The 22,340-nt window shown below is 46.8% G+C and overlaps 1 protein-coding gene across 2 annotated transcripts in view; it reads left to right on the top strand.

Moving 5' to 3' along the window:
• The first annotated feature begins 949 nt into the window (after nt 1-949).
• UBE2H (ubiquitin conjugating enzyme E2 H) overlaps nt 950-22,340 on the top strand; it is a 55,663-nt gene continuing 34,272 nt past the window's right edge. The window contains exon 1 of one of the 2 annotated variants that reach the window (XM_075024533.1): nt 950-1,273. In XM_075024533.1, the coding sequence (XP_074880634.1) occupies nt 1,221-1,273 (53 nt within the window). In that variant the 5' untranslated portion in view covers nt 950-1,220. The remainder of the gene's footprint in view (nt 1,274-22,340) is intronic. The other variant, XM_075024532.1, reaches the window with a different exon arrangement.

Raw genomic sequence — 22,340 nt, 5'->3', positions numbered from 1 at the left:
TGGAACTGGTCAGGGACCATTGAGGTTGGGGAAATGGGAGACCCCCCATCCCATCTTCTGCAGCTGCTCTGCTCAATATAATTCTGTTCCCCTTTGCCCCCACCCCCAAATTCTCCCCAGCGTAGCTCGCCTGGAGTGTGGATCCGACCCCACTCGGTGTGTTACCTTCTGCTCCAGCCTGACTTGGGGCTCGAGGGGTGCATTGGGGCATTAAATGGAGATCACCCCCCCCACACACACACCTGTGGGGTGAGGTTACCCATTTGCTCAGACTTTTGGGGGTTCATCGGCTGCATCTCCTCCCTGCGCGGAGAGGAAGCGTTGGGGCAAAATTTTTGGGTTGATGCCGGGGTCAGGAATGCGGGATGTCCGCTCCGGGCGTGGAGTTGCCACGCCAGAGCCCCGCCGGCTTGAAAGACGCCCATTATCGCCGTCGTCATGCGCCCCGCTGTCACCTCCGGGGCGGTGGCGGGTACCTGCCCCCTCCGGTTGGGTAAACTGAGGCACCGGGAAATGCTTTGCCGGTGTCGCACCGGAAAGCCGGCGCGGTGACTCGTGCTTGCGAGGCCTGGCCCGGTTTGTAATCCCGGGAGAGGAAGGAAGGGGTGTGTGGGGGGGCGTTTGGGTTCCATGGTGGCTTCTCCCAGGTGACGCTGGCCACCTCATTTTGACGTCGTGGGGCGGCGGGTGCGACGACGACGACGACACCCCTGCGCTGCGTCCCCTGCGGGGTCTCGAACCCGCGTCCCCCTCCGACGCTCACCTTCCCCTCACTACAACTCCCGGCGTACCGCAGGGGGGCGGGGCGGGTCCGGCGCGGCGTTTGCCGGCGCAACCAATGGCGACGGTGAAGGGGCGGTGAGGTCACTGCGGGTGACGTCAGGGGTCCAGAGAGAGGCTCCGGCAGAGGCGACCGGAGCGGGGCTCGCGGCTGAGGGAGCGCGAGGCGGCGGCGGAGCGGGGCGGAGGAGGAGGAGGAGGAGGAGGAAGAAGAAGAAGAAGAAGAAGAAGAAGAAGGGGGGGGGCGGCACCGGCACCACCACAGCAGGAGGGCGGCGGCAGCGACAGCAGCAGCGGCGGCGGCGGGGGGGGTCCCAGCGGCTCGGAGCCCGGCGCCCCCCCGCTCCCCTCGGTGCCGGGCGTCCCCGGTCGTCGTCGGTAGCGGCGGCGGCGGTGGCGCTGACAGCCCGCTCGGAGCACCGGGGGCGGCCGCGGCCACCATGTCCTCCCCCAGCCCGGGCAAGAGGCGGATGGACACCGACGTGGTCAAGCTGTATCCTTCCCGCACCAAACCCCCCCCCCCCCCCCCGCTAACTCTCCACCCTCCGCCGGCAGGCCCGGGGGGGGCGAGCCCGCCTCCTCGGTCGGGCCTGCACCGGGAGGGGGGGGGGGAAGGCACCGGGGACCCCCCCCGGGCAGCGCCCCTTTCTGAGGCTGGGCCTAGGCCTCTCCCTAGAGCTGGGGGTTGGACCTGCCCCCCCCTCCGTGGGGTGAGGGCTCCCCCTTACCGGGGGCGAGGCCTAACCTTCCCCCCCCCCCCCCCCGCTCCACTCTTCCCTTATTTTGAGGGGGTTTTAGCCCCCTCTGTGGCTTGACAGCCACCGGCTGGGGTGCCCCTGCAGGTAACACTCCCCTCCTTGGTGAAGGGCCCTCCCCTCCCTTCAGCCTGGGTGCCCTGCACCCCCCCCTTTCCTGCCCTGGCCTGCAGCCCAGCTGCCGGGGGAGGGCGAGGAAGGGGAGAGCAGCCCCAGAAGCCACAGCCCAAAGAAAGGCTTTTGTGGTGTTTATTATTATTTACTCCCTGATTTCAGCCTGCGGTTCACGAAGCTTCTGGTGCCGGCTTAGGGATTTAATTTGGGGGGGGAGCGGCCCCCCCCCTCCCCCCCCCGGGGACTGGCTCGCAGCAGACCCGTGGCTGGGTGAACTAGGGGGTGGGCGAAGGGTGCCAGGGCCCACAGCCCATCTCGCAAGAGGTCCCGTTTATGTAACGCTCCAGGTTGGGTTAGGCTTTATTATTTTTATTCCCCCCCCTTGCCATTCCGTGATAAATCTGTTTATATTTTTCCACCTTATTTTTATTCTTGGCCTTTTACAGGATGGTAAATCCTTTTTTCTCTCTGTCTGGAGTGTGGGTGGCATTGAAAAATATCATTGGGAATTTGGTTCTAGGATTGTTTTATTAATAGTTTTTGTTTACAAGGTGGCTGTGTGTGCCGAGAGGGGGTAGAAATGACAAGAGTGGCTGAAATGTTTTTCAGCTCTGTTGACTGAATGTGCCTGACCTCCCTCAGCACGACTCAGGTCTGGTGGCTCTAACTTGGTGGTGTCGAGGGATCGAGAAACGGGTCTGATTTAGTTTCCAGAGAGAGATAAACAAACTTACTTGGATTTGGTGGGTTTTTTTGAAGGGGGGGGGGGGAGGAGCAGCACCACTCCTGTTTGTGGCGTGAGGGTGGCTTATCGAAGGAAACTTCTGTTTGACGTTCAGCCTGCGCGTTTCTCTCTGCAAAGCTGCTCTTCGTATATTTTTCACCTTGTTTTTAAGCAAATAGGAAATGACTACCGATCATGCTTGATTCGGAGCTATTTTTATCCAGGGGTTTAAAGTTACACACATGTCATACTCTGCCAAACGCCAATTGCGATCGATGCTTAATCGCACCGGGAGGAGGGTCGGGAATTCCAGCTGTTTATTGGGGGGGGGAAAGGGGGGGGATAAAATCTTTCTTAGGGATAGTCTGGAAAGAGGTCTGGGCCAGAGAGGGGCCAAGGCCCAACCTGATCTGCTGCTGCTCTCCCTTCCCTTTCCCCTCCCCCTCTCTTTTTTTTCCTTTTTTTTTTTTTTTCCCTCCCCCTTTTTGTTCAGTTCATAGCCAGCATCTCCAGCAATCGCAGCATTTTAGGAGACAAAGAGCAGGTTTTCCTGAAGTGGTTCCCCTCACTCTGTATTTCTAGCGGCAGCCGGGCTGTGTGGTGGTAGGTAGAAAGCCCCGAGTATCTGGCATTCCTCCCAACACTGGGTAGTTTCCGCTCTGTTCGCTTTCTCCCCCCTGACAAAAGAAACCCAAGGCTTTTCCAAAAGCGATGCTCTTGTTATTGTCGGCGCAGCCTTCCCAGTGTCTTGAGGGGTGAGGGTTAGAGCGGTCTGTCTCCTGCAGACAACAAACTTAGGAAGTTGGATGTGTCAGATGACTCCTCACCACTCCTCCCTCCCCAGCCTTTTTTTGTTTGTCTGCCTGACTTGCCTCGCCTGCCCGGGGTGAGCGCAGCTGGCTAGGCCCAGGCTCCCGAGACGCCTCCCTGGGGAATCTTCTTCTCTGAAAGCTGATCGGAAATAAGGGTCTGGTTTGAGACGTGGGAGCGAGGAGGGTCTTGGTGGTGACCAAAGGAGAGAGGGCTTGTCTGAAGGAATGTACTTGAAGGCTGCTCCTCCCCAGAGCTTGAGGGTTTTGTTGTTGTGTTGTGTTTTCTTTTTTTTTTTTCCCCTTTTTGCTGCCATTTTCATTACAGTTTCCCTTTTCAGCCCCTTTTCGTGTCTCCGATGGAGAATAATGGCATGGATTTATGGCCTGCCAAGGGCTACCTTTTTGAGTAGGGAGGGGGTGATGGCCAGAGTGAATAACACTGCTGCCTTCTCCTGCTCTGACAGGTTTAGGAGCCGAGTGGGGTCTTTTTATTATTCCTATTTTCAATCCTAACACGTCCGTGTCCTTTTGTGGATGCCTCTTTGTGAGCAGGGAAAGGGAGAGGTTGCTCGGCTCTCTGGGGCTGGAGGGAGGGCAGAGCTCTGTGTGTGTGCGTTAATGTGTCGAACTGATGTTTAATAATCGCCTGGACGATTATGTGCTGAAACTCTGAGTCACTCATTGTTTCTCTACGGATCGCGCTCGCAACGTTGTGCAAACGCTGGGGAAGGGCCTGCAGCGGGGAGCCACGCTGCCTTCCTCCCCTCTTGGGGGGCTGCTGCCCCCCACCACGCTCGCTGAAGTTTCCTGCATGACCCGTGTACCCGCAGAGGTGGGGGGGGGGGCTCTGCCTGCACCCCACCTGCGAGCACGGCTTTGCAGGAAGGCTCCGTGCCCCCCAAAACACCTCGGGGACCTGCTCCCCGGTGGCTTGGACTCGCAGGGGTTTCCCATGGGCCTGTCGGGAAAACGCTCAAGGCCAGGCTTCTCCAGGTAGCCCCCAGCCCAGACATCCCCACCCCGGGGACTTTGGGGTGCCAGAACTGGGGGTGGTGTGGGGGATTCCATCCGCTGTTTCCCCCAGCTTTTGGGTGAGCTGCCGGCCTTGGAGCCGTGTTTTGCAGGCAGGAGGCCTCGGGCAGAGCTCGCAACTCCGCGGATTGGCTGCTCTGTTACTACCCGGAAACCGGGGCCGGGGCGGAGCGAGCCAGCAGCTGATGGGGTGCCCCAGCCCTGGTGTTTACACCCATGGGGGAACGCACCCCAGCACCCAACAGCCCCCCCACCGCCACCACCCAAGACCGCGGGGCGGTTGGCCACCGGCAACGGCGGTTCCGAGACGGGGTTTATTGTTCTGCGCCGGGGAGCAACGCGGACGCTCCAGGGCGAGCTGTTTGCAGCCTCCCCTTGGACGGGAGTTTATTTTGTGCTGATTTATTTTCCTCCTTTTGTGGATAGATGCTCCTGGCTGGGTTGTAGTCCCCGAGCTCTATTTTTAAGCATCGGAGCTGGAAAAGGGAAGTGTCACCCTGTTCTGTGCATGAAAGGAATTATAAATAGTGCCCAGCTTCATTTGAATCTCCCTGTTCCGACCAGTTTACAGAGCTGAATGTTTGTAACGTGTGTCGGAGCTACCGGGGAGCGTAATACGCGGAGCGTTGCACTCCCTTCTAATTTTAGGCTCATCCTGAGTCAAGGAGAATAAAGGTACAAAGCTCCTTAGTTTACCTGCGGAGTATTTTGTAATTGCAAAACTCCCCATGTTTGCTCCACTGAGATCGGCTGAGGCAAAGGGTAGGACACAGTTTACATTTGGGATAAATTCCTTTTTATGTTCATTATAGGCTTACACCGCACTTATCATCCTACTTGAACACCTTCCAAGAGTTGCGTTGAGCAATACGACGGTCACGTGGCTTTGTTCTCTTTGGCCTGTCCCCAGGGGAAGAGCATGTGTGCTGGAATGTCTTGTTTTGGTAGGGTTTGGTGGTGTTTTGTTGTTGATTTTTTTTTTATTTTTTTTTAAAGGATAGACATTTCTGGAAAGTTTTACAAGTCAGAATGTAAATTTTCAAATGTCATGCTACACTTCTTTCTGCTCTACTTCTGGGGCTCCGTTTTAATGAGGTCTCCAGGGATGAGGGTAATCGCATGGTGGTACTTCAAAACGCACAAAGATGTGGCAACGGCCCCGTTTCAGAACTGGGAGAGCCCCCCCTTCCCCCAAAGCAGTCAGAAATGCTGGCACAGGTTGTGGCTTATAAATAAAATCCAGTTAAATGCAGCTCAGAATGTATAGTGCTACCTGCTGTTAGAGGAACTTTAAATCCATGGATCGTTCTGCCAACGCCAAACCAACTAGAGGAAAAAAAATAAATAAATCATCTTTGTTGCCTAAATGACAACTTTCAAGGGTGTCATCTTGCTGCTTTTAGAGCTGAATGTGGCGTCTTTGCTGGCGGCTGGATTTTTTCCCCCCGAAAGGACGGGCTCTTGGCTGGAACTGTAAGTTCACTCTTCCATTGTTGCCTTGTCAGTTTGATCGCGGAGGCTATTGAAGCTGGGGCTTGTCGAACAGACCTGAAAGCGCAGTGCACCTGCTTAATCATATAATTACGACGGTCATTGAGATTAAGCTGTAGAATATGAATTTGGTTAAGATGGCTTGGAGCAGAGTGCCTGTTCTAGCTTGACATTCTGGCCCTATTTAAAATAAGAAAAATAAAGCCTTTGTATTGCTCTGTGTTTGGGTAATTTTAACTATTTCTCCATCTCATTCCCCAGACTCTGAGCAGTGATTTTGGTATTCTGAATAGTATGGCAGTCGTCTTTAGGATTATGCTTATGGTACCCAGTTCTTAAGACTAAACTGGTATTAGATTACTAAACACTGATCAAACAAATTGTGGAGGCTGTTTCTTTGTAGTAACAGTTTAAAAAAAAAAAAAAAAAAGTGCGTGCAGGATTTCAGTAAAACAAGTGGCTTGCCTTGTAAAATGGTGTCCCTGCTCTCCTTTCTGCTGCTCTGCCTAGAAGGGTGTGCTTGATATTTCTTCTGTCTTTTCTAGTGAAGCTATACTGTGATCTAGGCAGGCTTGGATTTGTAGTAGGTGATTGTTTTTAAGTGTCATCATGACTATCTTACAATCCCGGCAAGCTTTTGGAAATGCGTCTCGCTGAGTGCACTCCCACGTGTTCAACATTTCTTAGCAGCAGCAGCCAATAACGTTAGCTTCGCGCATGGCTGCGAATCTTGCAAACCCTTTAAAGTCTTAATATGTAGGATTAAGGAGAAGATGCCCCCTGATGAGGCTCTGTATTGTTTCATTTGCCAGGGAAATACTACATTTAATCTTCATGTAAGTACAGCTTGTGTTTTGTCCTTGCGTTATCGCTGTGCACTGGCATTAAAATTATGTTCTTTTTAAAAAAAACCATAAAAACCAATCTTATGAAAACCTTGTAAGCAAAGCCTTGAGGTTGCTGGATGCTTGCTTTGTTGATATCCGAGTGGCAAGCAGGAGGAGCTGACCCGTGTTGTGCTGCTGCCTTCCTCTCTTGAGCTCATGGAAAGCAGAGGTGTGCTCTTTCAGAGTGTTTTCTTATTTTGCTTTTAGAATAACATTAATTAATTGCTCCTTCAAATACATGCTTAATTGCTGTCTTACCTTGTGCCTACCTGTTGCACCTGGAGCAGGTTGAGCAGACTGTTAATCTGGAAGCCGAGGGAGTAAATCCTGCAGGTGCCGAGCGTCTCCTTTGGAGGGTTGGGCACGTGCTGAGCTTGCGCCTCGCCGCTGGATCGCTCTGGGATGAAGGTGGTGGTAGCTCGCTCCTTGGAGGTTCCAGATTTGCTGCCTCCGTGCGAATGTCGGCAGCGAGGTGTGATGCCTGAGGACAAGGGGGGCTGCCTGAGGGCAGAGGTGGTGGTTGGCAATCCTGCCCTCCTCCCGAAGGGACAGCTCGCTGCACTGGCTTTCACTTCTTGGACAGGGTCCCGGTCTTGGACCCTTCTGCCCTTCCCTGTCCTGTATCCTGTTGCAAGCAAAAGCAAAGGAGTGCTTAAATTGAGAGTCCTTATAGACTTTTTCTCCTCGATTGTTTTCTTATATTTTTTTTCTTCAAGCAAGGTAAAGCAGCAGGAGTTCGGCTGTTGGGAAGGGTGCATCTGAAACCACCCCAGCTTAGAGCAATTGCTGGTTGCAGTATAACTTAATGTTGTCAGCACCTGTTGGTACTTGGTGCCCTTCTTAAACTGTGATTTAATTGGAGTCATAACTAGGATAAACACATAACAGGTTCTTGTTAAGGCAGGAAAGTGCCCACAGTTAAAGCGACAGGCTCCCGTATGGAGTGGGTTCCTAGCCAAATAGCTATCCGTTTTACTGTCTGCTTAAATTAGAGGTGATGTGATGCTGAGGGAGAGGTGTCTGAATTTTCTGCTTTGCTCTCCTGCAGTTCTGGACATTATTCTGGCAGCAAAGATGAGAGATTGCTGAATAACATTTTTTTAATATTGAATGTGAATTATATATGTGGGTGTGCATATAGGAGTTCAGCGTTTCATTGTGTGTCTTATTGTGTGCATTCAGCTTCCCTCCATTTCCCTGTGGATTTTGTCCATGTATTTCTGGAATAATGAACATAGAGCGTTGCTCTTTGTTTTTCTTCACCAAAATAGAGCTCGCGTGACTGAAGAATCATACGACCTTGCCATCTCTAGTTTCTACTAGGTCATGCAGCCTGTGTGCCGGTGCCTGTCGATTCTAGCAGGGAGCTTGCGGACAAACTGCCCTCACCATTAGAAAACGCCCCGTGTGATGGATCTTCTACCACATCCCAGGGAAATGGTCTGAGTTAGTTTTATTGCTGGCAGAACCATGAGGTTTTCACTTTTTTTTTTCTCTGTACTAATTTTTTATTCCTTTTTCCCACCTTCTTGGGATGTTCAGAATTGTTTGTCCCTTGATGCTGATACACACTGAATACTGGTCAGCCGTTGCAGAGAAGTACAAGCACTTACTCATGACTAAGGCAATCTCTGCTTAGTCTTCACCAAGCTTTTTCCTCTCCTGTCCCTGCTCAGTGCCTTCGGCCTTGTGACCACTCACCTCTAAATGCTATCTCCTCATCTTCAGTCTCCATCTTCTTCCAGTTCCTCAGACTCTGGTAATGATCTGTCTGAGATTGAGGGTGGATTTAGTCTCTTGGAAAAAGGTGATTTCACTGCCTCTTGGGCTTGTGTAGTCATTAATGATTCTCAGCAAACTGGGGCTGGTACTGGATTCAAGATTAAGATACTATTTTTTTTTAATTTTTTTTTTTTTTTTACCATTGCAGCTTCTAAGAGCTGTCCCCTAGTCTTAAATCATTTGACTTATTCCCTGGAGCAAATTGATTCAGCCTTGCAAGAGAAGCCAAATCACTCACAGTCCATTTTCTTGGCATTTAGGTGTTTCAAATCAGGTAGAGGGCTGGATCTGCATGTATCGTTTTTAAACTGAGGTGGTGGTGGTCTGTCAACACTAATACCTTTTGAACTGTGAATTACAGAGCATGCCTGTATATTCTGCATGATCCACATACAGGAAAGTGCAGGAGGTGGTGTAGACTTCCAGATATTCGTGACTCATTGTGAAGAAGGGATAGCCATTTTCAGTCATTTTCAGAGGGTCAAATGCTGCTTTCCAGAAATGACTGCATTTTACTGGTGCTCCTTTCCTTGGACTAAATGCTAGAAGAAAGAAGCATAAAATGTTTTCTTTGAGATTGTACAAACAGAGTGTCTGGGTGGATTATTCTGAAATGTTTTGCACTATCTGGCTGTAGCTGGCTTAAATTCTTTTTTGTGATACTCCCTTAAAAATGAATGTTTTAAATTTGTGTTAATGTTGTTGTTAGGAAAAGTCTACATTTATGACAGTTGCTGCCCTTTAGGGGAGCTTAACCCTGGAGGCATTTGTCATCCCCTGTGAAAGGTTGAGGTTAAAAGCTGACAGCTGATTGTTAGATAAATTTTGCATTATTTCCAAATTCCAGTGGGCTTTTCACCTGGCCTTGAGCGCTTGCTCCTGCGAGAGCAGTGGTGGGGGACTTAGCATGTAAATTATAGATGTGCAAATCATTGCTGCCTTCCCGACTGCCTGGGTACTCTCCGTGTAACAGCTGATTGTTTCTAGTCAGTCGTCTGTGGACCTTTTATAATGACTGTATTGGGACAGACTATATTCGAACGGAGGTGAACAAGAGGGGATGAAGTAGTGGTATGCATAATGAATGAATGGTATTGAGAGAGGATGAATAGTGTCCAGTCTGCCTGCTCCTGGCCCCTGAGCAAGGTATGACATTGAAAGGTAAGCTTAAGCATGTTTGCACTGGAGAGAGAGACTCTGGCGGGCCATAAAGTGTGAGATTTAGACTAAAACCAAACAAGGTTTAGGATAGGATCAGGTACTTACCCAGGTGTCAAGCGTACCTCCTGAAAAAGGTAAAAATCAGTATGTGGTACTAAAGCGGGCCTGCGTGTCCCTGATTATCCTCCAGAGTGGTGGATTAATAGACGCAGAGTTGAAAAGATTGATAAATTGTTAACTTAAGCACTTTGGCATTTCTTGGTGGGCTCTGTTGCTTTATTTTGTCTTGACAGTGGCAGGACCAGGTGTGCTTTGGAGCTGCGAAGCGATACATCGGGGCAGGGGCGAATGTCCGGTGAAGACACCTGTTCTTTTGCAGCAGAAAAGCTGGATGAGAACGTAAACCCAGGTGGTCTGCTGAGGTCTGAGCAGAGGTTGAAAATCACTTTACTCTTAAAGGTGTTTCTAGATTGAAATGGTATTTTAAAACTGTGCTACAAAGCTATTTGATCACCAGTGTGGACATGGTTGAGGAGTTAAGACTCATCTTGGTTTTAGGGGCAAATGAAGGTGCTCCTTTAAGTCTCGCTCAGTCAAGTGTGAATAGTTTGAAGCCAGATCTTTTTTTATTTTGCAAAGAACCAGGCTTGGCTTTTAAATGCATTTGGGGAGAGGGGCTGTTGGCTTTATAAAACACAGTATCAGCCTCGGGAGATCTGCACTGAGAGGAACCTGGTGCTTTTGGAACCTGGAGGAACAGAACATGGCATGGAGGTGGTGATAGATGAAGTCCAAAACTTGCCTTTGTGTCCTGGCTGTTTCCAAGCTGTTTTGTTTGGGGAAAGTTTTGTTTTGTTTTTCTTTTTTTTCCTTCTTTTTCTTTCTTTTATTTCTTTTTAAGGGTGGGGAAAGGTTTCTCCCTGATGATACATTCCATGAAAGCTTCTTCATCAGGGGAAGCTGGTGGAAGCTAATGCTTTGTTACACTCTCCTTTCTGCTGAAGGCAAATGAAACCGGTTATGTTTTTCTTCCGTCTAATACCATTAATTCAAACTCACTGACCTTCCCCCTCAAATCTTCAAAGCCAGCACAGCTGAATATGAATGTGTGCAGGGTGCTGGTTTCATGTAGCAGCAAGGCAAGTTTTAAACCTCACAATAACTGGGCTGCTTTCATGCTGAGCTCATGTTCTGCATGAGAGATGTGTCTGTGTTGATGGTACTTGGGAGCAGTCCTCCATAGAGGAGTGTTGTGATACTTCTTGAAGGCATCTACTTCATGCTCGGCAGCGGCAGTTGCAGTTCGCTTGGACAAGAACGACATGTTCGTGGACTGATTTCTGCAAAAGTTTTGGTGATGGCCTTGCTTTGTAATCCTCTAATTTGTATGACAGGATTGTAAAGTAAACGAAGCTGAAATAAACAAACAACCCTTCTAGGAGTGAAGCACTTATCCTGGAAATGTCAAATCTAACTGCAATGTGACTCAGCATGGTTACACTGACTTACTCCTCGGTGCTACTGAAGCCACCTCCTACTTTTTTTTTTCTTTTAAGGCTTTCAACCTGCCACTGTGTCAATTGTGAAATGAGGGAAGCAGTGAAAATAAGGAAGCTAAATGATCGGTGTTTTGTTGAACAGGCCTGGCATCATAAGTAACTTAATACTCCTGGCCTAGGGGAGGAATCTGTGCATGGTTACTGGGGTAAGCTTAGATCCCAAGAGAAGAATGTGGCTTTGAGAGACTGAGGGGGGACTACGCTCGGTTGAAAAGTTGAGATGTCAGAAATCAGATCCTTGTAACTCACTACTGGAGTCTGCGTTCCTTGAAAGGGAAGGTATGCGAGGAGGTGTTAACTCACCCTTCTTGTGGCTGATAGGAACGACTGCACCCTCCAAGTGAGCTTACAGCTAGTGCTGCTTCACGCTTTTTAAAAAATTGTGGACACCATAATGAACTCCTGTGTTTTGTGTAAAGCTCCAAGGTTGTGGATTTAAAGATTCTGGTGTGCTGCAACTGCTGAGAAAGTCATAAGTTAGTCATAATCCTTTTGTTTTGTTTTGGTTTGGTTTTTTTTGTTACTTCATGGTTTCTGCCATGTTTTCTTTTGTTTGATGTTGGCAGTGTGACCAGAAGGTTGCCATGAAAAGGTAAGTTTAAATACTTGCCTTGTTTGGATCAAGAAGGAGGAGATTTCGCCAGTAAATAGCCATGCTCTGATAACTTTGCAGAAGGCAAAAGCAGTGCATTTTACACGTGGAGAAGAGCCACAGCATTAGTGGCTGGGGCGGGGGGATCTCAAAACACTAGTTGTGGTTAAGTGCCAGATTGAAGAAATATACCCCCGCGGCTTCAGCAAATTATTTAAACTGCGAACCCTATTTTAGGTATTGGTCACTGCTTGAATTTCCCCACTATAGTATTGAGACTTTCATCTTGCCAAATGAAACAAAAAATATTGTAAAATTGAAATGATTAGCAATAATGTACTCAGAATGTTCAGCCCTTGCATCCATGAGAAGGCACTATTTTGCTTTTAAAAGCATGCCACAAATGTGCATATGCTCTGAAAGAAATAAGAAAATTTGCTGACCCACTGAAATGAACTTGATGTTCAGTCCTGCAAAGCTTATTGACCACTGCACAATTAAACCATCTGCCCATCCTCTGTTGCTGAACTCAATTTTACAGATTTAGAGTATAGATTGTTTAGGAGAGGGGTGTGTTTGATTCTCGGTGTTTGTTGAAGCTAGAGGATTAGATTCTTGTTTTCGGATTTGGAGTGATCAAATGCCAACGTGGGAGCTCCTCTTCCTGAGCTGCTTTACATGGGTTCCTGCAGACACATGTTGATTTGTGCAGATCTTCAGGTGCCTCACCTTTACAGTGACTTCTACTTGCTGAAAATTTGTCCTTTCACACTGACCTGCTGTAGCTTTTTAAATGTCAGTTCTCTGGAAAAAGAAAAAAAATCATTTGTCACTTCAGCATGATGAATTGGAAAAAGATTCAAGGTTAAGCAAAGATGATTTGCCTGTTACGCCTCTTTAGTCATAGCAAGAAATGTGTTCTGTGGGGTTATTGTCTGCGTGGGGATCCTAGCGAAGGCGATGTGAGGCTGTCATGCAAAGGTGCCTCGAGAGAGCGCAGGTGTTGCTGCTGCCTCTTCTCAATGTTGTACACGTGGCTTTGGGGCCTTACAAACTGTTTTGCTCTGTTAGTTTTTCTCTGAAGTTGGTTGTGCAAGTGGGGATCGTGTATGAGAAGAGCTTATATTATAACTAGCTAGTTCGAGTCTGAACCAGCATCTCTGTCTTGTTAGAGCCAAAAGTTTTAGTCGTCTGCTGATGAATATTGCTTTTGATGTAGTTTCGGTTTGGTTTTTTTTTTTGGACTTCAATTTATCTGTTTGCAAGGGCTTCCTGCTTGCTGTGGCTGGGGTGCAACGGGATTCTTCAGGGTCAGGAGTTGCATTAGAGTGGTTTGTTTTGTTTTTTTTTTAAAAGAGTCTCGGAATACGTGCAGCTAGTAGCAATTGAGTCCTTAAATTGTCCTCTGTGCCTCTCAGTGGCTTCCAAAGTCACAGGTTTCTTTGCTGCTACCTGAAGTTCAGTGTAATTGGGACACTTCAGGATATTGTGTGCAACTCTTCCCAGTTTTCTGCAGATTTGGAAGGCACAAGAAGCAAGTCTTAAGATAGGTGAACTTCATAATCCTCTGTAGATTTTGTTTTATTTCAGATAGCATCTGGAGATCTGTTGCTGAGCACCCAGGGAAAGGCTGCACACTCAGGTGTATGGTGCTACGATGTTGAAGGCTTTTACTCTCCTTACAAGGTGCTTCAAACAGCAGAAAAGCCCCTTCAAGGAAAGAGGGTCCTGAGCTGGCAGGTTATGTGCTTCTGCAGATAAGTGTGCCTTGTCACTCGTGTTAGTTTTCTCTTGCTAGTTTTCCTTAATACACAAAAATTGTGGTCAAGAGCATGTAAAACACCCAGGGGGAGAATGTTCCCCTAATTCTTGCAGGATAGAGGATGGATCAAAAGCTGAAAACTCTTGGCTCAGTCAAAGCTGTTGTATATAGGTATGAATTGATAACTACTTTTCACCATTTGGTTCTCCTGAAGTCACCCAAATACCATCAGGACTTTGCAGTGTGCACATTCTTCTCTTAGGAACTGAATGAAGCTGACCAGGCTGCCACATGCGTCACAGAAACCCACATCAACTGTTTTTAGGTCATTACCAGACTGGACTAAATTTAGCATATGAGCCAGAAGTGTGAGGCTTTGTATCCAGCCTCCTGCCTGGTCCCTGTTTCTGGGCTGTCTGCATGGGCCGTGCCCTACAACTGGTCATACATCTGCTGAAGATGAGAGTTGAAATTTCTGTCTGCTTTTTCTTTTTAATCACACAGAGCAGGGACACTGCTGAGGTTTGTTTGCAAAGTTCCTGAGTAACACCATATGAAGAGCAGACGGACTTGTAGGGAAGAGCACAGGCAGTTTGCTGAACTAGTAGTAGAACGTGGAGCTTCTCGCCTCGTGGATGATGGGCTTGAGTCCCGTCTAGGGTTGACAGTGGCTCCCAGTGGCCAGGAGGAGAAGCCTGTCCAGTTTTTGGTTGTCCCTGTGTCCGTAGCCCAAAAGTTGTGGACTGCTGAACTCAGGTTGCTGCTGGAGATCAGCGCAGGTTTGGGGGGTAGGAACAACTCGTGCTCAGAGTGAAGGGGGAAGCGCTTTTCTCATTAACCTTAAAATACATTTCAAGTAGGGAGTGTTCCCACCTCCTTTCTTTTGAGCCCCGCATCTCTGTTAAAATTGTCAAGATGGCAGAGATGAGTAAGGGCAGGGGGAAATAAGTCATTCTGACAGTACAAGGGAAAATTTCAAGGCTGCTGGGAACAATGTGCTGGTTCTGCAGTTCCAAGCTGTCCTTTAACTTCCTTGGTGGTTTCGGGATTCTGTTTATTTGCAGTAGCACACTGGTTAATTGGGGGTTTTCTGTAGATTACTAATATTGTCATCAAAAATGGCTTAAAGTGTGTTGGGTCTGCTTAATTCTGATTTATTAAAGAAGGCTGTGATAAAAGTGTGTCTTTGAAACTCTTGCTGGGTCTGCCAGAGGTCACCTGTAATTCAGAGCATCTGGCGGAGGTCAGCGCCAGGCTTTTTGTTCTGTAGTGGTGTGAGCTTTGGGGTTTTTTTTTCAGCTCATCTCTGAAGGAGGAGATACTTCAAACTCAGTGACAAAATCCCACTTTTCAGGCAGCTGCACTCACTAACGACTAAACCGTGTTAATTAATTTTTAGTGCAGTTGCAGTAGTGTTCCTTTGTCCCTTCTATAATGGTGACCCAAACAGATGATGTCAAGGAATCTTCTGTTTCAGCTGAATTTAACTAATTATAAGAAAGCACTGCCTTCACTCTCCAAAGCTCAGTAACACAGTCTAAAAGCTGGGAATAGCAGTGGTCTAACAATAGCATTTATATTGATAGTGTGGCTTGTATTACAGTGATGTATGCAAAACTCAATTACAAAGTTCAGTTTCAAATTGACTGCTTGTTTTTTTGATCCATGTAACAAACTTCATGTATTGTTATTCCTGCAGGAAACCTTGAGGCAAGTGTTCTTCCCGCAGCTACCAGAAATATGTGGACATAAATTGGGATGGCTAATTTGTAAAACTCCCCTGGGCTCTGTCTTCAGATAACTGATGTGCTTCTCGTTAGGGAGTTGAGAGGGAAGGGGGATAATTAAGCCTGAGCAGATGTGCTAGAACAAGCTCTTGGATCAGAAGCAAAAGGGCTGGGTGATGAGGAGCTCCTGGCTCTAGCAGATGGAAACTCCTGTCCTGGTCCCCCTCTCCAAGTGGATTTGGTGCTTCTTCTGGGTAGGAAGCTTTGCTACGAAGAGCTTTAAAATGGCCAGCTCTGAGAGCACCTTCCAAATCCTTCCAGGGAAACTTCCCAGTCTCTCTCCAGCCCTTCCATCTGTACAGCTCAGAGGTTGTTTCAGAGGAAACTGCTGGGCCACAGCGACGAGGACTATGTGTTCCTGTGTTTTAGCAACACCCTCTGCTGTTCTGCTGGTCATGTTTTAAAAAAAACTACCTTTTTTTCCCTTCCTCTGATTGTGGTGGTGTTGCTTGTGCTGGAGCAGCTTTAATAAACCCCTGCCTTCCTGTGAGATGCTAAGATCAGAGGCTTTGCATAGCTAGAGAAAGCCACGGCGCTTGAGAAATAGCCTGGACGACTTGCTTTTGCTTCTGGTGCAGCTGCTGAGCGAAGGCCTGGTCTTCAAAGCCTGGAAACTGTTAAAAAAAAAAAAGAAAAAGGTATTTGACATGACTGAATGCAGCGTGGCGGGTGTCCCAGGGTGAGGGAGGGCACCCTCCATTTTGGGCACCAGTGCCACCCCAGCTCTGCCTCGCTGTGGTTTTGTTGATGGCTGGCGAGCTCAGGCCTGCTGGTGCATTCACATCTACAAACAAAGCCCCAAATGCTTTGTTAGGCTTCTTCCTTGGCAACCTTTCTGCAGCGTCCCTAAAGCTTGCCTTTCCGTTGCACAAGGAAGCTCGTGTGGGGATCATTGTTAGTCTCCAAGTATGGCTCTTTCATGTCTTCCTCTCAAACACAATGTATCTTTATACCTTAAACTTCAGGAAAATCCTGTGCAGTTAATCCTTTGGGAAAGGCCAAAAACCCCTCGGAAGTGCTTGAGACTTTTAAGAATACTTGCTCACAGGCGAGTATTTAACTTCTTGGTGCAAAAGCCAATGATAGGTAGCTGGATGCAAGGGGAATTACTGAGATTAATGGAAGCACCAGCCTGATTTAAATTTCCAAGGCTGATAAGTGAACGTTTTACAGGTGGTTTGGTGATTAACCGACAAAGCTGTGCCATGTTTGCAATTAAGAGTTAGTGGCTTGGTGGATGGGAAACAGCATGTATTGACCCTCTGCCTAACCTTGGAAATGTGCGTCTATTGGTACGTTCTCAAGACTGATACGTACAGTGTAAGCCGACCTGACTTGGAGTAGGTAGAAAGCTGAGTGATAGACCCATCTTTATAAACTAAAACTTCAAATACAGATGGCCAAATGGACTGAACAAAATAGAGCTGGGGCAAAACCACTTGCCTTGTGCATCTTGTCTGTTTACAGCCAGCACTGGGACGCTGGATCTGTTTATGGGGTCTATTGAGGAAGAACTGAATAGGCTACAGTGCCCCATTGCTCTCATTACTTACTAAGAATAAAGGGGATGATTGATTTAATAATGATGACAATGGCATATCGGATTGTTGTAGGCATTTGTGTACAAAACTGTGGCATGCAGGAAGCTCCTACACCTTTTCTTTTAGCAAAACTGAACTGCAGTTTCGTGGTATGTGGGACTGTTTGGTGTTTTCTCTTTATATTGCAGGTGACCTAGAAAGAAAGAAAACAGTGTCTATAATTTTCAGCTGCTGTAACCAAGGTCTGAAAGGTGCTTGTTCCTAAATCATGGGGGGTTTTTCTGCGTTGGTCTCACAGAAAACAGTGTACGGTCTGTGTTGGAAGTGGCAGTTGTGGTTGTCATAACTTCACCGGTTCTGTGATTCAGATATGGAGTAAAGTCATCTCTTACTCTGTCTTTCAGGTCATTTGTTTGGGATAAAAAAACCCACAACAACCTTGTGTGTAAAATCCTGTCTGAGCTGTTCCTTTAAAACATTGTTCCTAAGATGCCTTTTAACAAAACCAAGGAGGAGAGACGCAAATCTGATCCCTCCAGATGTTCTAGCAGGCTCTGGCAGGACTCCTTGCAGAGAAGAGGACAAACCTGATCCTCATGGTTTTGCAAGCAGTCTATAAAAGGCATACTGCCCTTAGCTTCCCCATCACTGTTTTCAGATGCCCTTACAAGTGTGAGTGCTGTATCAACAGACTTGTAAATGACAGCATTTTGTTAATGGACATATCGGTGTACGCCCCTTTGCATAGGCAAGAGGTAGACAGTCCCAAGGGTGATGTTCATCCTGATGGTTTTCCACCTGCTAGTGAGCCAGTCTGTGCATTGTCTGTTGAACCCAAGAATCAGCAGAAGAGCAGAATTTAACTTGTTCTTGAAAAAGCATATTTCTAATGAAGTGGTTTGGAAGGAACAGAAATCCACAGGTGCCTCGGGGTATGATCCACCCTGAAACAAACACCTGTATCTGATAGTGTTGTGTGTTACTTCAAATTGCACTGTTACAGATGGTGGGAAGTCTGGATTGAAGCCACACAATTACTTTTCCCCTGTGTTACTTTGAGGTCAAGGGAATTGTGCTAATCTCTAGCTTAATTTCCAAATTCAGTTTGCTTTTATTTCCTACACCCATGCTATAGAAATACAAGTGTTTTCTGAGATTTGTTTTAAAACTCGTTTCTTTGAAGACTAGCAGATAACAACCCTCCTCCAGGAAGGCTCAGAAATGCTTGAGCTTCAAGTAGCAAAGTATTCTGTAACAAAGAAATGTCAGTTGTGCTCTATTCTTCAGAGGGAGAAATAATTTCCAAAATGTCTTTGAGAGACTTTATTGCCATCCTGGTTGGTACAGAAAACACCCAGATGGGTGGCAGTTCACTACTAGGATTTTTGATATTAAGCATATAAGCTCAGGATGTTAATTGTTGTTGAATGCTTAAAGTTGAAGAAGCTTTGTGAGGACCAGTGCTGCTTAATTTTCACTGGCATTGTCCACTTCAATGCTTGCTCTGGGCTCTGAGTCTTATTTACAGTTTGAGCACAGCTTGCTCTAGCTGGCATTTCACATAGTTGTTGCTGTCTCAATTCTGAAGACTATAGTTTACAAAATCCTTTAAAAAAAACCCAGTGCAGGTGTGACCTCAGTGAGCAAGAAATAAATCAAGTATTTCCATGTACTCTCGCATCTGCTGGTGTGGGGTTGGAAGGAACTCTGCAAAACAACACTATGCTGTAGATAGTTTAGTATCCTTGGTGTAAGAGGTGCTTATGGAGCAGCTCTGTCTTTTGTTCCTGCTCCAGTGTTTCAGATACTCTGCTCCAGCTGTCGGCTCCATTAGGTTTATAGCAAAGGTCAGCAAAGCAAACCTTTTCCATAGATCTGGTTTTAAAGCACGTGGAGGCAGTTCATCTAAGTAGGTGCCCCACAGCTATCTTTCCAGTCACGTTGCCAAACCCTTTTGTACTTGTTAGAAAGGCAGCCCGAGCAACTAACCGTCTTGCTCTCATCGCATATGCTTATCACATGGACCAGTTCTTGGTGTGTTGCCAGGGTTTTTGTGCTAAACCAGCACTTCCTGGTGAGTCTCACCTCTGTTGTGCCTGTAAAAAAAAAAAAAAAAAAAAAAAAAAAAAAAAAAAGAGGAAACATCCCACTGAGTTATGTTCCTGGCAGGTCATGGAGAACTGTCGTGATATGTTATCCTGATTCCGAGGGAGTGGGATCCTTGACAGGGCTTTAAATGTGTTTCCTCCGCCGCCCTGATGTTTTAATAGTTCAAGCTTGAGTTTGTTTGTGTGAAGCCTCTTTCAGAAAGGACTTCAGGATTTTTGTTGAAGAGACATCCTGGTGTGAAGTGTTTATTAAAGCAATTCTCAGGATTCCCATATTTAACGCTTTCTCAATTCAGTGTTATTGATGTAGCTCAGGCTGATGCAGCATATCAGCATCCTCTCGGTGAGTGTCTGTGGCCCAGTTCAGCATCTCTTGCAGTCCAGAAAAGATCCTGGTAAAGGGGAACAAAGAGGATGGGGACTCTGGTTCCAGAACTGGTAACTGCTCTGTGCCAAAGCATCTTAAAATTAAGCTTATGTTCAACAGAATATATAGCTCTGAATTTACCAGGATGAAAATATTTGCTTTGACACTTTGTCCTTCTCCCCATTAAACTCTTTATCTTGTTTAAAATCAAGAACTTGAGATACTTCTAGATTTTTTTCCTAAATAAAAACTCTTGCCAAAGCTCAGCTGCTGACCTCCTCTGCATCTGTCTGCTTTGACTACAAACATGTCACGTCCCAAGGGCTCTACAGCCTGAGGAGATGGTTGGTTGTACATTTGGGGTTTTATGTTGCTGTGGCAGAGGTGGCTTGACATGCTTGCAGTTTCTAAATGACTGTGTAGGTTTCTTGGAGTAAAAAAGCATTTCAGTAAAGTCTACAGAAACCTAAACCAAACTTCACTTGAGGGAAGAGGCCACATCGTAAAATAATACATGTCTTTGGAAAGTCTGAATTAATGAAGTATTCCAACTGCATGAATTTTGCTTTTAACAGACCTGGTACATTCCTGTAAAACATGTGATGGGCCACAGCCCCCCAAATGCAGTTAAATCTTAAGCTTGGTGCCAGGTCTAGCACACATTTGGGGTCACACTCTCAATTCTGTGGTTTTACAACCACAGTTTCTGTTTCAGAAGCATTTTGGCACTTGTTGAATCCTCACAAAGAGGAAATCGACTGTACCCAACACAACTGGAAAAAGAAACGATTGCATTTTCTCCTTCTGATATTTCAATTAAAATGCACTTGAAATTTTTTGCTTGTTTGAGAAGTTTGTTATTCGTGCATTAAATACTCCGTTGCTACCAGTATGTACAATCACCATGGTAACAAACTTCTCTTGATGGAAGCTTTAGCAATGCAAACATTATATCTAGTGGTTTAGCTCAGAGACAGATGTATGGCCATGTAAACTACTACTGCTGTCGTCTTCAATGCTTCTGGATCTGACTCTGGTTTCCCCCGTGACTGACTTTAAATGTCAGCGTAGTGAATTCTGTGGCGTCTGGCTTGGTGGCTGGCTGAGAGCGCAGGGTTCCCAATTATTTCCGCCTTGTTCATGCCAGGTGAGCAGCTTGTGTTGAATTCTTCTGGGAGGCTCGAGCATCTGGTCAGAGGAGACCAGTGCAATGGTATCGTGGGGACATTTTGACCTCTCCGGTTATCCCAGAGAAACCCAGGGCCTTACATTCCTGCATCACGGCTCTGCACGTTGTCTTCCTTGCTAGTCCTTTCTGGTAGGATGCCTTCCTCAAACTGTGCAGTCATCTCCAGCTAGGATCCATTTAAGGAGTTTGCTAATTGGCAGTTGCTTATAATTACGGACTGATTGCACTTAAATTCTCTCAGATCCTAGTGTGTCCTCTTTTACTAAGATTCAAAGAAATCTTGTGCTTGTGGAGGTGATGCTATGTTGCATTATGGTCATGCACCGGAACATCAGTTAAGCTGTATTGATCACAACTTCATTCCCACTCCCTTTCATCAAGTCCAGTCCCCTCCTTTCATATTTAAAAATCTTGTGTGCCAGCTGCTTCTCATCTTGACTAATGCATCTCCTTGCCTTTCTCAAGCAGCACCTCAGCATCCTTTGTGTAGTTTCAAACCATTTCCTTGCAATGTGCTGCTCCTGGAACTGACCAGTGCCATGCGTAGCACCGAAACACAGTCATTTCACAAGCAAAGCTCTGCTGCAATGCAAATCAGAAGCTGTCACCCTGGCCCCATACATGTTCTCCTCCTGAATTGCGTTTGGCTAATGATACCTAGTAAAACGAGGGCCTGATGCTCGTACATGTTGTACTCTTCCTTGTCTGTAAATGCAAATGAATTGCTCAGTAATCAGGACCACAAAACCAGAGCTTGGCTACAGTGCTCATTACCTACTGTCAAAATGACACTGATTGTATTCCCGTCTAATCTGGTTGTGAAGGAGCTCTTGGTGCCGCTGCTGCAATTAGATGTTGACCCATCCAGTGGAAGCTTGAGAACACAGTTTTAAACAAGTTTATTCCAATTTGTTTTCTCTATGGCAAAAAAAAAAAAAGTATCTCTCTGCTATCTCTTTTTCTAAACAAGTTGAAACTTTTCAAGGGAACAGCACAGAGTTGGGGAGGGCAGTGAATTAATTTGTTTTCTGAAGGAAAAGGGCAGTATTATTCAATCCAGCATGGTATGAGATGTACCTTGTTGTCTTTTTGTGGTGGTTCCCTTCACTTCTGGTGAGGGAAGACAAGGAAAGATCAGGTTTGAAGCCTGGAGTGTAGGAAAAACACTGACTTAATTTCTAATTGGTTCATAGCAGGGAACTCATATGCAGTGTCTTCTGAGGAAAGCTGGCTTTTCCTTCTACCTTTTCCTTATTACTCCAGTTTCTTGGCACAAAGTTTAGTGGGGAGTGGCCAGATGTAAATCCTCAAGAGCTCCAAAGAAAGCAAGCCAGACTGGAGTTCTTGCTGGAGCAGCAGTTCCTTCTCCCCAAACCCCTGATCACACTCGCAAAGGTACCTTTCAGTACATGTGGCTGCACATGGCAAGTGCTTTTTGATGGGGTTGCTGGTGACTAGGGTGTTTGTCTTGGGGAAATTTGCCATTCATGATGTGAAATTGTGAAGGGTGTGTAGAGTAACTTAAGAATACTCTTTCTTGTGTGATTTCTCGTCTCAGTTAAAATCTGGTAGAGAAGCGGTAAGGGTTGGTTTTTTTGGGGGTTTTGTTGGTTTTTTTTTTAAAAAACAAAGCTGCATTTCTAACAAGAAAATGCTTGTGTGCGATAAAATAAGCCAGCAACCAAGCACAGGTTGCTATTCAGTTATTCATTCGCTATTCCCTCGCTTCCAGAGCATTTTCAGCTGCGATCATAACCAGCTGTCATCTTACAACGAGTGAAACCACCTCTGTGTAATGCTGTCCCTGGTTCACTTGTCGCAGCGGTAAGGAGCATGGAGGGCTGGGAGAGCTGGTTGTCTTCAGAGCTTTTCACGACTGCCCACAAGTGGCTTGCTG

Source organism: Buteo buteo, chromosome 4 (genome assembly GCF_964188355.1).
Source record: "Buteo buteo chromosome 4, bButBut1.hap1.1, whole genome shotgun sequence".
Taxonomy (NCBI): domain Eukaryota; kingdom Metazoa; phylum Chordata; class Aves; order Accipitriformes; family Accipitridae; genus Buteo; species Buteo buteo.
Note: the sequence above shows the minus strand (reverse complement) of the source record. Positions and strands in the feature narration are given on the sequence as shown.